Raw genomic sequence first — 13130 nt, forward strand, 5'->3', positions numbered from 1 at the left:
CTATTATGCTCAAAATTATGTTCTAGATTATGTCTGAGAGCTGACTGTTTTATTAGAGTAGCTATATCTGCATTTCCTGACTGACTGCTGTATTAGAGTAGTGACTGCTCTATTAGAGTATCTTGATCTTATTTCCATAAAGTGTGAATAATCAGTCAAGAAGTATAACACTACAAGGTTTTTGATATGAAATGCAGTAATAATGCACAATTTGGTCACGTTGACAGCAATTTTAGTGTGCATTGCACAGTTTAATTAAAATTCTTGAAAATTGTCCTATTATGCTGGCATAATGTTTGACTATTATGTTTGAAATTACGCCTGCATATTCAGCACAAACCTAAATTATAAGGTTTTCAAATTAACACGTAAATTTGAATAGATTGGATAGCTACTTATTAACACATATTTCTCTTGCAGAGAAGATCAATGGCAAAGTGAACCTACAAGTAGCAAATTTGCTTGAAAGTGGATGTTGGCATTGCAGTATGCATTTAATAGGTCATGGATGTGAAGAAAGACATAGGAAGAAAAGTTATGTAGTTTTTATCCCCAAAAGGTACTCACATTTTGCTTTAGCCTTGTGGAAAAAATAATACGGAAGATGATGGCAGATTTCATATACAGTTCTTTTAAAAAAGTACTTTTATCAGTCCTTTTGACTTCATCTTTACTAGTGAACCTAAAATTCTTCCAAATTAACTTCTAAGGTTTCTTTTGTGGTTGGAATAGATGTCTCAGGTGGTGTTTACTGGAGTGCTCTATTAGGAATTTGGAAAAACATAGATGATCTCTATTATGAACCACTACCGTGGTATTATAATAGAACAGTCACTTTATAGTGAAATACTCTAATAGAGCATTCACTGGTTAAAGTGTTCCAAAATAATTGTAAGAAATGTTGCTAACCTACGAGCATAATGCAAGCATAATGAGAACACCGAAAAGAATATTATATGAAATTTTGGGAAGGTATTTGACTGAGACCTAGAAGGGAGTTAAGTGATCGTGGCTGGAACAAATATTTGCATTGTTAGACAATTGAATTTAGGCCATTAGATTACTGATTTCATACTACAGGAAAATTGTATGATGTATGGTAGCGGCATGGGATAATAGCTACTATAAAGTGGCTATCATATGAAGGGTACAGGTAACAGTATTGTAGTCACTTCATGATGTATGGTAGTGTCATGTGATACTAGCTACTATAAAGTGACTATCATATGAAAGGTACAGGTAAAAGTATTGTAGTCACTTCATGATGTATTGTAGTGTCATGTGATACTAGCTACTATAAAGTGACTATCATATGAAGGGTACAGGTAACAGTATTGTAGTCACTTCATGATGTATGGTAGTGTGAAGTGATACTAGCTACTCTAAAGTGGCTATGGTATAGGTAACAGTATTGTTAAGATTAAAGTTGAGGTCTCAACTCCCAGAAGCTGTAAAATGTTTATATCTAATAATAAAAGTGATAAAATGTAGTCACAGCTATAGCAGATTGACAACCACATGAATGAAAGATTATCAATTTTCACCAGTGGACTAGCTTGTGATAAACTATATAATCATAGCACTTGAATGTTGTAGGGAAATGATCTGGTCTAACTTATTCACATTGTGGTTATTATTGAGTATCTTCTTTGAATTGTGTAGTTCAAAAGATGTTGTAGGTTAGTTGTTCACATTGGTGAAGAGCACTATATGTTAATATACATCCCCTCAAATGTAATAATACTAGTATAAAAGGATAACTTATAATTGATCAGGTATAGAATATCTGGTAGCAGGAGTCTAGGGGTGTTGCCCCTCATGGTGTAGCTTTGTTAACATTAATTTCACAATAATAATAATTATTATATTGTTACAAAACAGATCAAAAAATTAGCCTGCATTTATAGCTAAAATTGAAAGTATTCACTATAATTCATAGCTACAAGCTTTTGTCAAATGGTCTTACACAGCACAAATATTTATACATATACCATGAGTTAACTTTTGATACTGCAAAGATAACATTTTAACATGGCAACAAAATTTAGAGTGAGGGGGCTAAATAATGGAAACTTATTGATACAACTTACATTCATAAACACTCAATATGTCAAACAAGTTCATTGCCTGCTTATATGCTGTATAAATCATTAGCAGCTAGTTGACTGTTCTATCAGAGTATATTTCGATTTTAGTAACTTCAATTTCATACGGTGGAGAACCACTGCTGGTAAGTTGTACTAGCAGCCCAACAAGAAATACGTTACTTATGAGCATAACATATTCTATGACTGCATGGACTATATAGCTACAGTTTATAGTGTAAATTCTTGTGTGTTAGTTTGACCATCTCACATTGTCACTTAGAAGAGATTACCCCTTTCCCTTACTGTCCTTCCCTTTACTGTTTATTCTTCTGATGGTCAATTATTATACTTAAAATGTAGTTACACCTGTACAGCTTCTACTAGCTTTATAGTGAACACATATAGCAGCTATAGTTAAAAAATATTTGAAGGGGCTCCTCTTAATTGTCTTTTACCACATATTGCAGTTTAGACGTCTACAGCATGCACATCTGTATAGACCATGGCTAATATTTTTCGCTGATGAACAGTATTCTCCTTGGGTTCACTTTCTGGACCAAGAAGACAATCTTTCTCAGTATCACGTGATCTCCTAGTTTTCTACTACAGGTCTAGGTCTATATTTACCAAGCAATCTCCCGTTCCACTCCAATTGCATGCTAACGTTAGACTATCTTATTACCGACAGATTGGTGAACGTTCTATTAGAGTGTTTTAAATTTCGTAACGAAACACTTCATTATTGGACTACCGCACGCGTGTGCGCATAGCCGTATATGTTAGTGACGTAATTTACTTAAACTAGTCTAACCGGTCATACTAGTTTTATTTGAGCGGGCTTAGCAACACAAACCAGCTGGATTTCATTTTCGTTACTACGTTAGTAAAAGTTGAGTGTTTAGTTTAGTCTAGTGACGTAGCAAGTGTTTAGAGAATAAAAAGTTGAAAATTTGTTCTAGAAACTTTCTAAAGTGTATAGTTCGGTAGTATTGTACAAGTTTGTGGAGTTTTACTACATAATACTTGTTAGAGTTATTGTTCATTATTACTATTAGGTCTATTAGTTAGACTAGTGTTAGTAGTGATAGTATAATTGTTGTTTGTTTGAATACATTAAGGTGAGTATAGCTAATTGTTTAGTATTACACTTTTATGGTGAAGGGAAGGTTGTGATAGTCAGTTGGTAATGAAACAATTACTTGCTTGGAATTGTGTTTGACACAAATAAAAATATCTTATTGCGTAAAAGGAGGGTGAAGAAGTTTAAAGTTGTAGCTAGCTTAATTTTTTTGAAAATTATTTCTAAACGTTTTCTTTTAAGGATAGAACTTAATATGTTTGAGAGTCGCCATAGGTCAAATAGAACTAGTACTCGTGTAATGGACAATGATTTGGGATGAGTAGTCCAATGATTCAGTTTTAGTCCAAACTTCGCGAATTCTCAAATATATTATCACGGACTAAAATTCCTATATATCCATATTTTTGCTAGGAGTTTTGCCTTTGATAACATTGCTGTAGTATCCAAAGAATTACGGAGAAATCGTTTATGTTTCATAATTCAGTAGCAACATAATTATGTTGGAGGCTATTAATTAGCTTTTCGCAAAAAATTAACAACTCGGCAATAACCAGCTGAATGGTATTTGATAGTGTTGTCTTCAGAGTATTACACTTGTTGAGTGTTACCATGACAACTGCTTAGTTTAAATAATAATCAACTAGTTAGTAGTAACACTAAAACTAATCAAACTAGCTTAGATCAATGGTTGATTGTCATTTTGATCTCGTTGATCATCGTATTGATCTCGTTGATTATCAACTTGATCACAGTTCATCATCTTGATCACTAAAATACAACTAGCCCAACGCCAAGTTAATAGTTTCATTACCAACCAGCTAATCGTTAATAATGAGGGAAGTACCCTGAGGGTGTAGTGAACATGTCTCGTTAACCACAAAACATCTAATCAACTAATTTAATCAAATAATAACAATAATGGCGGGTAAATATAATTTAGTAATAACACAAGAAATGTTCTACAATGACCAAAACCCAATTACCAGCTTTACGTCACATCCTCGTCTTCTTCTCTTCTCATTAACAGCTTGTTGTAGTGATCTAATCTCCTTCTTGATGTCCTCAGGGTAGGAGGGTAGGTATAGCTCTTCTAATGTATTATTGTTCTTGAGGGCATCCAGGATCAGTTGTGAGGCTTGTCCAGTAATTGGGTTATCACTCATATACAGCTTCCTCAGGGTATGGTTCACATGCAGCACATCACAGATCACACCACACTCATCATCAGAAATGTTGTTACCACTAATCCACAGCACCTTCACTGTCTTGTTCTCCCTCAGTGAAGAGAACAACTCCATGACTGGTCTTGTGGTGGAGTAGTTGTTATAGGTCATGTACAGTTCCTCTATCACACATGAAGGATGTGTTAGTATGGTGGTGAAGAAGTGTGGTGTTTCCCCAACAGCTTTGTTATAGCTAATATCCAACACTTTCACCTTACAGGTGATGACGATATCACTGAGGGAGTTGTCTGAGGATGAAGAAAGGTCATTGTTGCCCAACCAGAGGTCATCTATTGTTATGTTGGAATGGTGTAGACTACGGTGTAGTAATCGGAGTCCGTAATCTTGAATATGGCAGCTGTCCAAATTAATCCTCTTCCAGTTTCTACAGGACGAGCAGGTTAGTAATGTTGTTAGATCTTCTAAGTTATTAGGTGATAGAGTAGTGCTTGCTAGGCTGATTTCTTTATCAGTAAACTTTTCCTCGATAGTTTTACAAGTTGAAATATCGCCAGCCTCGTAGAAGATTCTGTAGAAGCGAAGACGCTGTAGCTCATCTTCGAGGAATTTATCGTCGATGGTGATCGCCTCGTTTCCACTACGAAGGAACAGCTTAAACGATGGACGTTGTCCTTTGGTAAGTGTAACGTAATGGCTAAACATGTTGTAATGGATATCGCTCCAGAAATACTCTTCGAGGATGGAGCGCTCTTCGTCGGATGGGAGGTTGGCGACATAGTGAGCCGCGAGGTATTCTTGTATTGAAAAGTGGATAAAATTGAACGTTTTCGTTGCATAGAAGATGTCTATGTGCTCTACGACTTGTAAGAGACCAAAGCCATTGATGGCTCCTGGTATGGCTTCCAGCTGTGGACAGACAGACTTGATTTGCTCCAAAGTGATTATTAGTTGATTGTTATTTAATGCTTGTAGGGAAAGCTTTGATAATTGTTGTATTATCTTGCCACAGGGATATGGAAGGTTGTTGAGATCTGTGATAGGTTGCGTGACAGTGTTACCATATTTGGCAAGGTGTCGGCAGATGGTAAGGCTAATGAATAGCTTGTACAGTTCAGTAGAATTGTTCGGTAGGGGATATCCCTTCTTAAAGAGGAACAGTAAAACAAGAAGATGAAATGGCGTGAAGCAAAGGCTATTGATGGTGGTATGATGATGGAGATAGTTGGTGAGTTGTGGTATTTTGTGAGGTTGTGTCTTCAGTGATTGTTGAATGAAGTGCTCTCGTTCTGTTTCAGTAAAACCCAGAATGTCAACTCTGAGAGTGGCCTTGTTATGGAGGTGTTGTGAAGCATGAGGACGAGATGATACTATCAACCCACACTCAGGTAACACTTTACGATTTATGATGTCAGCTATTAAACTGTTCTCTCTTAGACCTTCAGGGAATTCATCATAGCCATCGAGAAGGACTGCAGTAGATCTCCCTTTGTCTTGGAAAACAATTTTGGCGCAAACAGTAGATAAGTAACTGGCATCAACATGACGTTCACAGAAAGACTGAAGGAGATCTTGGAGTGAAGACATCTTCTGAACACCGGGATCCCTGAGACAGATCAACAACACCAGTTGAATCTTCTTCATCACATCTCCCTCAGCCCAACAGTAAGAAATGTGTTTCATCAGTATTGATTTCCCAATACCTGGAGCACCTTCTATTAGGATTGTTTGTGGATCATCACACTGATCAAAAGGCTTCAGTATGTCAGCAACATTTCTTGTCACCTTGCTAGTTTGAAGAGCCTCTCTCAATGGTTGATGACTGTCTAGTTGATGATGTTTGGTTACTGGTTGACTACTAGCAGCAGAGATGACATCACTGATGTGACCAGTGTGGACTGCTTTAGTGATGATGTTGACATCTTTCGTGGTACGTTGTTCTTCATAATGTACTAACACTACTGGAGTGAAATCTTTAGGTTGTTCAGGAGGCCAAGTGTCCTTCCCAACATCCAGCCTTGTCTGCTTGTAGACTCCCTTCACATGACGAGACAACTGGGAGACCACTGTACCTATACAATACACACTACAATTATGACAACTCTAATAGTTTAGTACCTCCAGTAGTGATGGATGATGATAGAGTAGAGGAATGGATAGCATCAACCAGTTTACCCCATGTTGCTGATGAATCTTTTTGTAACCATCTCCTTAACATCACTTTACACCTCTCCTCACAACTGTTAGGATGATCCGTATTGATGATGTCAAGTTGTGACGATGTCACTTTTAGGGCAAGTCCCAACTCCCTCCAGTTTGCGGCACAATATGGGACAACATGACTGTTTATGTCTCGTTCCTCGGGTCTCTCATCTCCTGTAATATTTAATTGTTGTAGTTGCTATTCAGTAAATATATGTGTGATTTGCATAGCCAAAATATTCTAAGGGGCAAATGTTAAAAAAAAAATTTTTTTTGTGGATTGATTATTTAAAACATAATTATGGAGGTCTACAGACTATTAGCCCAAAAGCCAGGAAATTACCGACATTTAGACTAAACGGCATGTGGTATCTGCTTGTAGCAAGAGTACATAATATTTATGTGTAGGCCCATATATAAATATTATGTACTCTTGCTTGTAGGTACCATTTAAAATGTAATGGGGCTTAGTCGTAGTGGTGTTTATTAAATAAGCGCCCCTAAAAAGAAATAAAAGGTTTATACCGGTAGTTCCGTGCGAGGTTCTGTGAGGCAAGACTTACTGTCTTTTCCGCTTGGAATGGATTCCAGTGAGATCCGGGAAGTTGACGCCATTAAGAAGAGATCACGTTGTGTTAAGTGTCGCTCAGGTCTGTTTATCGTTGACTAAAATAACATTGATCGCCGTCGCCACTCAATACAGGTTCTTTACCCTAAACATATCTATGCCCTAAAGGATAATCATTAATATAGATTCATTACGTCATAAAGATCACTAACCTTCCATTACGATTATCATCATAGATATTAGATACACCGCTATCATAAAGGAGTAGAACAATTGGCGGAAGTTGTGGTGATGTGATGGAGCTAATAGTTTGTGTAGGAGTGTTAGTGAATAATCAACATCGTCTATTACCCAAGGTTATCTTCTTATCGTCCTCTGTGACTATGTTATATGTAGAGTGTATTGTGTGTTTGTGGTGGTTTGTAACTGTCTGTGGTGGTGTGTAACTGTATCTGGTTGTGTAACTGTGTCTGTGGTGGTGTGTAACTGTGTCTGGTTGTGTAACTGTGTCTGGTTGTGTAACTGTGTCTGTGGTGGTGTGTAACTGTGTCTGTGATGGTGTGTAACTGTGTCTGTGGTGGTGTGTAACTGTGTCTGTGATGGTGTGTAACTGTGTCTGTGGTGGTGTGTAACTGTGTCTGTGGTGATGTGTAACTGTGTCTGTGGTGGTGTGTAACTGTATCTGGTTGTGTAACTGTGTCTGTGGTGGTATGTAACTGTTTGGTGGTGTGTAACTGTGTCTGTGGTGGTGTGTAACTGTATCTGGTTGTGTAACTGTGTCTGGTAGTGTGTAACTGTGTCTGTAGTGGTGTGTAACTGTGTCTGTGGTGGTGTGTAACTGTGTCTGTGGTGGTGTGTAACTGTGTCTATGGTGGTGTGTAACTGTGTCTGTGGTGGTGTGTAACTGTGTCTGGTTGTGTAACTGTGTCTGTGGTGGTATGTAACTGTCTGTGGTGGTGTGTAACTGTGTCTGTGGTGGTGTGTAACTGTGTCTGTGGTGGTGTGTAACTGTGTCTGTGGTGGTGTGTAACTGTATCTGGTTGTGTAACTGTGTCTGTGGTAGTGTGTAACTGTGTCTGTAGTGGTGTGTAACTGTGTCTGTGGTGGTGTGTAACTGTGTCTGGTGGTGTGTAACTGTGTCTGTGGTGGTGTGTAACTGTGTCTGTGGTGGTGTGTAACTGTATCTGGTTGTGTAACTGTGTCTGTGGTAGTGTGTAACTGTGTCTGTGGTAGTGTGTAACTGTGTCTGTAGTGGTGTGTAACTGTGTCTGTGGTGGTGTGTAACTGTGTCTGTGGTGGTGTGTAACTGTGTCTGTGGTGGTGTGTAACTGTGTTTGTATGATGTGCAGGGAAAATGCAATTAAATTTGCTCCTTATCTGATAAGTGCTTTTAGAGTTGTAGCGTTGGACACGATATAAGCACTTCTGAAATTTATTACTGTTAATTACATATTTCTAATATGTGATGAGGAGGAAGTGATAGAAGAAATGTTTAGCAATATCCACACACCATGTTATCTTGTGCTTCACAGAAAATTCTTATTGCAAGGCGAGTGTGCAAGTTTCTATTTCTTTGTTCGATTCTCTGTGAGGCCAAGCTAGCAGCGGTGTCCGCTTTTGTTTTTCAATACCCTGGGACTTGCTATGGGAGGCTATGTTAGTATGCACTTTGCTTTCTTCAACAATTGTTGTGCTTAAATACACGTACATGATGTATTTACACATCAATTCCACCTTCAAATGCTTACACATGTGATCCCCGTAGATTTAAAAAGCAATTTACATGCCTGGAGTAGTGGGATAGAGTTGGGTAGATCGGCTGATCAATAGACTAAACTTGAAGTGTGCTCTTGAATGTAATTTGTGAAAACTTTGGTGAGTACTTGGTTAAACTTTCAATACAAAATGTATGTGCTCACGTGTGCATGTCCAACCTCCTCTGGTTGTAGTGATAGACAACAAGGAGCAATTGATTTATACAGTGTCTATATGAAAAACAGTTAATCAATCATGAGTGTTGAGTACAATGGGGTACAGAGTATATCTGGGATAAGTATTGTTTTTGGCCTAAATAATGTACACCCATGCTATTAAGCAAAAAGCTTAGAAAAGGCAACAATAATAAAGTTATGATTTACCTCAACTAACCAAACACACATACATTTGCTTCATGGTAAAGAAGGTATTCTTACTTCCCATGAAGAGATAAATGAATTGATATAGTATGTTAGAAGTTTAGACTCTATTTAGGCTGTTTTGAGTGGGCAGTAAATCTCATATACTCCACCTTGTTGTCTAATATACTCCATGCCTTCAGGCACAATATATGCATTTTTCACATGCAGTGATGTAATGAGGGTGCATATTTTGTCGTGTGAGCATACACAGTTGCCATGGCGCTGGTATTATCGCAATAAAACCAGAAGCTTTTTCCAAGCTTGCAGCAGAAACAGCCATGGACGAGATAAGTAATCTGAGTGTAATGTATGTATGGTTGACACTACATACGTATCAGATGTAGTGAATTGTGTTATAGCAGGATTATTGGTAGTACCTGTCAGTAATATTTTACACCCCTTAAATGAGTTATTAGCAATATATGAATGATCTTATATTGATCACACATCAGATACAGAAAAGAATTGGTAGAAATATCCCATCTGTCTCCCTGATAGGTGTATGAGAACAGTGTGGAATTAAATGTGAAAATTACAACAAAAAACTTAGTACACAGTCACAATTGTGACCCAGTCTGGGAAAACCGGTCTTATCGCCCATGTCAGGAGATTCGATTTTTTACAATTCCACGATCAAAATTAGTTAGACTTGAGTGGTCTGGTTTTGCTGGCTGCTTATCCCAAGCCCAGTGGCAATCCGTATGTGTAGTGTAGGGCCTTAATGAAGCTCTGGTCAGCCTGGGAATGGCTGTATGTGGCTGTACAACTCTGTGATGTTGAATAAATACGTCTGCTGTGAAATTCCTTTTATTTTAGCCATTTTTGAGACCTGAATGGCCCATAACTTAATAATATTAGCCTAATTCATCCCAAAATGTTCCTTTTCAATTTTTAAACAGCATCTTTCCTGCCTTCCAGGCCCCCCCACCTCCCACCCCTTTTGGAGCTCGCCTGATACAGCCAAACACGGTTTTAAAAACTATCTAAAATGGTGGGAAACTTAGCTGTTGACTACTTCAGTGAATGATCTGGAAGGTAATAAATTGTTGTAAAACGTGTGAATTTAAAACCGGCGTTTCTCAATACTTTTGGAAGGGCTGGTTTTCCCAGACTGGGTCACAATTATTTTAATACTTCATTAAATGTATTTGTTATATCGTTGCTAGGAGACAAGCTGGTTACCATTAGTTACTATGACCAAAATGTGTTGGAGTTCACCAAGGAGGCATGCCATGCTGTTGTTGTCATCATGAACATCAAGGTGAGTTCTGATTGATTCGAAGTGTAATCATAACTAAACCATCCCATAGTTTAACATTCTACCAGAATCTCCACTACATAAGAGTTACACCATCTCCATCCCAGCAAAATTGTTGTCCCACAATTGAAGGATGTTATGTTAGTAATAGTTCTCATTGTAGGTCTGTGTGTATGTATGTATGTGTATGTCTGTGTGTATGTGTACACTGTGCTGTATGTGTCCGTCTAGTTGTGTATGTCCTTATGTCCCTCTGTATGTCTGTGTGTCTGTATTTATGCGTGTGTGTTGTGTGTATTTGTCAATATGTGTGTGTTGTGTGTATCTGTAATGTGTGTGTATGTGTTTCCATCTGTATTATGTGTGTCCGTTTGTATGTGTGTGTATTTCTGTTGTGTGCACGTGTATGTCTGTGTGTCTGTATTTATGTGTGTATGTCTTGTCTGCAGTGTGTGTTGTGTCTATGGCAATACATACATGTTTGTGTGTATGTATGTGTGTATGTACTGTATGTATATGTGTCCGTCTCTGGTTGTGTATGTCTGTGTGTCCATCTGTGTGTGTAGCGTAGTGTGTAGTGTGTGTGTGTGTGTGTGTGTGTGTGTGTGTGTGTGTGTGTGTGTGTGTGTGTGTGTGTGTGTGTGTGTGTGTGTGTGTGTGTGTGTGTGTGTGTAGCATGTGTGCGAATGTGTGTGTGTGCGTGCGTGTGAGCTCTTCATCAGTTTCACCTATGAGACAAGGCTCTTCCTCTTGTTGGTGACTAGACCTAGGATTAGCCTATTAGTCTGAGTAGTGTACAGGTTACCTTGACAACTGGGTAGGACTGTTGGTTGTGTGTGCAATAGTTCAGTCATATCTTAAACCAGATTATCCTGCTGATCATGTATAATGGTTTTTAGATGGATCTTGTGTCTACGTTCATGGTAGTGAAGCTAATGCTTTTGGTTAGAAATTGTGTCATTGCTGATGCTAGTAATGTGGGTGTGTTTGTTGATAACCATGCTAAGGTAAGCATCATGTGACCTCACATGACATCACATGACCTCACACAGGCAATATAATGATATCCATGACAACAAACTAGCTGGAGTATGGATTAAGAACTATGCTAGTCCAATATTCCATAGTAATGCCATACATCATGGCAAAGATGTTGGGTTCTTTATATTCCAAGATGGACAGGTAAATAACATGGGTAATCCCCCTGGTGATAAGGGGTAACCCCTAATTTCCCCCAGGGCATATTAAGACAATGACATCCACACAAACAGGATAGCTGGTATAAAGATCAAACAAGATGCTAATCCAATAGTGATGAAGTGTAGGATACATCATGGTTGTACTGGTGGAGTGTATATACATGATAGGGTAAGTGTTGTATTTGGCATTTGTGTATTTCATCTGATATTTGTGTATTTCATCTGGTATTTGTGTATTTCATCTGGTATTTGTGCATTTGCTATAGGTACCACTTGAAAGGTAATGGCACCTACTCGTAGTGGTGTATAAAATAAGCGATCCTCAAAAGAAATAAATTGATTTATAAATACACTTAATTTTATTTCCGTGAGGCTAGGCTAGGCTTACGGCCTTTTTTGCTTGGAATGGATTCCAGTGAGATCTGGCAAGTTGATGCCATTAAGAAGAGATCATGATCACCACTTCATTGTGTTAAGTATCACTCAGGTCTGTTTATCATTGGCTAACTGATAACAGTGATCTGAGCATTGATTGCCGATCACCACTCATGACAGGTTCTTTACACTAAAGGATGCTATTCATTAAGTATGTCATGAAGATCACTAACCATCCATTACGATTATCATCATAGATATTAGATACACCGTTATCACAAAGAAGGAGTAGAACAGTCTGCGGTAATAGTTTGTGTAGAAGTGTAAGCGAATATTAACATCATCCAGCTATTATCCTAGGTCATCTCATGTTATATGTAGAGCGTATTTTGTGTTTGCGGTGGTGTGTAAACAAGAGCCCATAAGCACTACAAGGCTTAGGTACTTTGAGAAGATTAAATGAACACTGTAACTACAGTGGCATGAAGTGATGAACACCAGCAAGTCACTTCCCCGTGTTTCAAATTCTAACCATATGTTTAATTTTGATTGTGGATTTACTCATGTGAGTCATATATGTTCTGATGGAAAATTTAATGGTGAATCGAACAGAACTTGTTGCAAGATGATAGGAGCAACCATTATCGAGTTATGGATCATTTTATAAAAGGTTTGCGTGTTTTCTTACCGAAAAGTTACTTATGTGCATGGCTAGTTTTGGCCTCACCGTTTAGCATTAGGGTAAAACCCTAGGTATCATTTTAAATCCTAGTTACATCACAAGTAGAATGACATAATTTGCATAGCCATAGGACAGATTCTTTGAAAGTTACAGCGCTTTGTGCAAGGCATATGTGTTAAGGTTAAATCCAGTTTTCTGGATTATGTGAGTTTAAGGGTTAAAGTGTAAAAGTGTCCCTTAGTACAAGCTGACCTGGAATACCAGGACACCTTGATGATCAGGACAATTTGACACTTTTGATCATTTCCAAGTTTACATTG

At 38.0% G+C, this 13130-nt stretch overlaps 2 protein-coding genes across 15 annotated transcripts in view; one reads left to right on the forward strand and one right to left on the reverse strand.

Annotated features, from left to right (window-relative positions):
• LOC136247654 (serine/arginine repetitive matrix protein 1-like) overlaps window positions 1–13130 on the forward strand; it is a 50865-nt gene that overhangs the window by 30366 nt on the left and 7369 nt on the right. Inside the window, exons 1-7 of one of the 13 annotated variants that reach the window (XM_066039449.1) lie at window positions 7058–7475; window positions 10215–10331; window positions 10463–10557; window positions 10607–10694; window positions 11454–11561; window positions 11607–11736; window positions 11793–11922. The exons of 1 other annotated variant lie outside the window; for it this stretch is intronic. In XM_066039449.1, the coding sequence (XP_065895521.1) occupies window positions 11869–11922 (54 nt within the window). In that variant the 5' untranslated portion in view covers window positions 7058–7475; window positions 10215–10331; window positions 10463–10557; ... (2 more) ...; window positions 11607–11736; window positions 11793–11868. Of the gene's footprint in view, window positions 1–7057; window positions 7476–8317; window positions 8995–10214; window positions 10558–10606; window positions 10695–11453; window positions 11562–11606; window positions 11737–11792; window positions 11923–12019; window positions 12432–12488 lie in introns of those variants that run through there. 11 more of the 13 variants (XM_066039448.1, XM_066039447.1, XM_066039450.1 and 8 more) reach the window with 11 other exon arrangements.
• On the reverse strand, window positions 6428–7407 carry LOC136247663 (ankyrin-2-like). 2 transcript variants are annotated; one of them, XM_066039491.1, is made up of 3 exons: window positions 7332–7407; window positions 7115–7264; window positions 6428–6725 (listed from the first exon to the last, which is right to left on the reverse strand). In XM_066039491.1, exons 2-3 carry the CDS (start codon window positions 7164–7166, stop codon window positions 6442–6444), a joined length of 336 nt encoding a protein of 111 aa, XP_065895563.1. In that variant the 5' UTR covers window positions 7167–7264; window positions 7332–7407; the 3' UTR covers window positions 6428–6441. The 2 variants fall into 2 exon arrangements, with proteins under 2 accessions (XP_065895563.1, XP_065895562.1); XM_066039490.1 differs by having other exon boundaries at window positions 7115–7281; window positions 7332–7398.

This window comes from Dysidea avara, chromosome 2 (genome assembly GCF_963678975.1).
Source record: "Dysidea avara chromosome 2, odDysAvar1.4, whole genome shotgun sequence".
NCBI lineage: Eukaryota > Metazoa > Porifera > Demospongiae > Dictyoceratida > Dysideidae > Dysidea > Dysidea avara.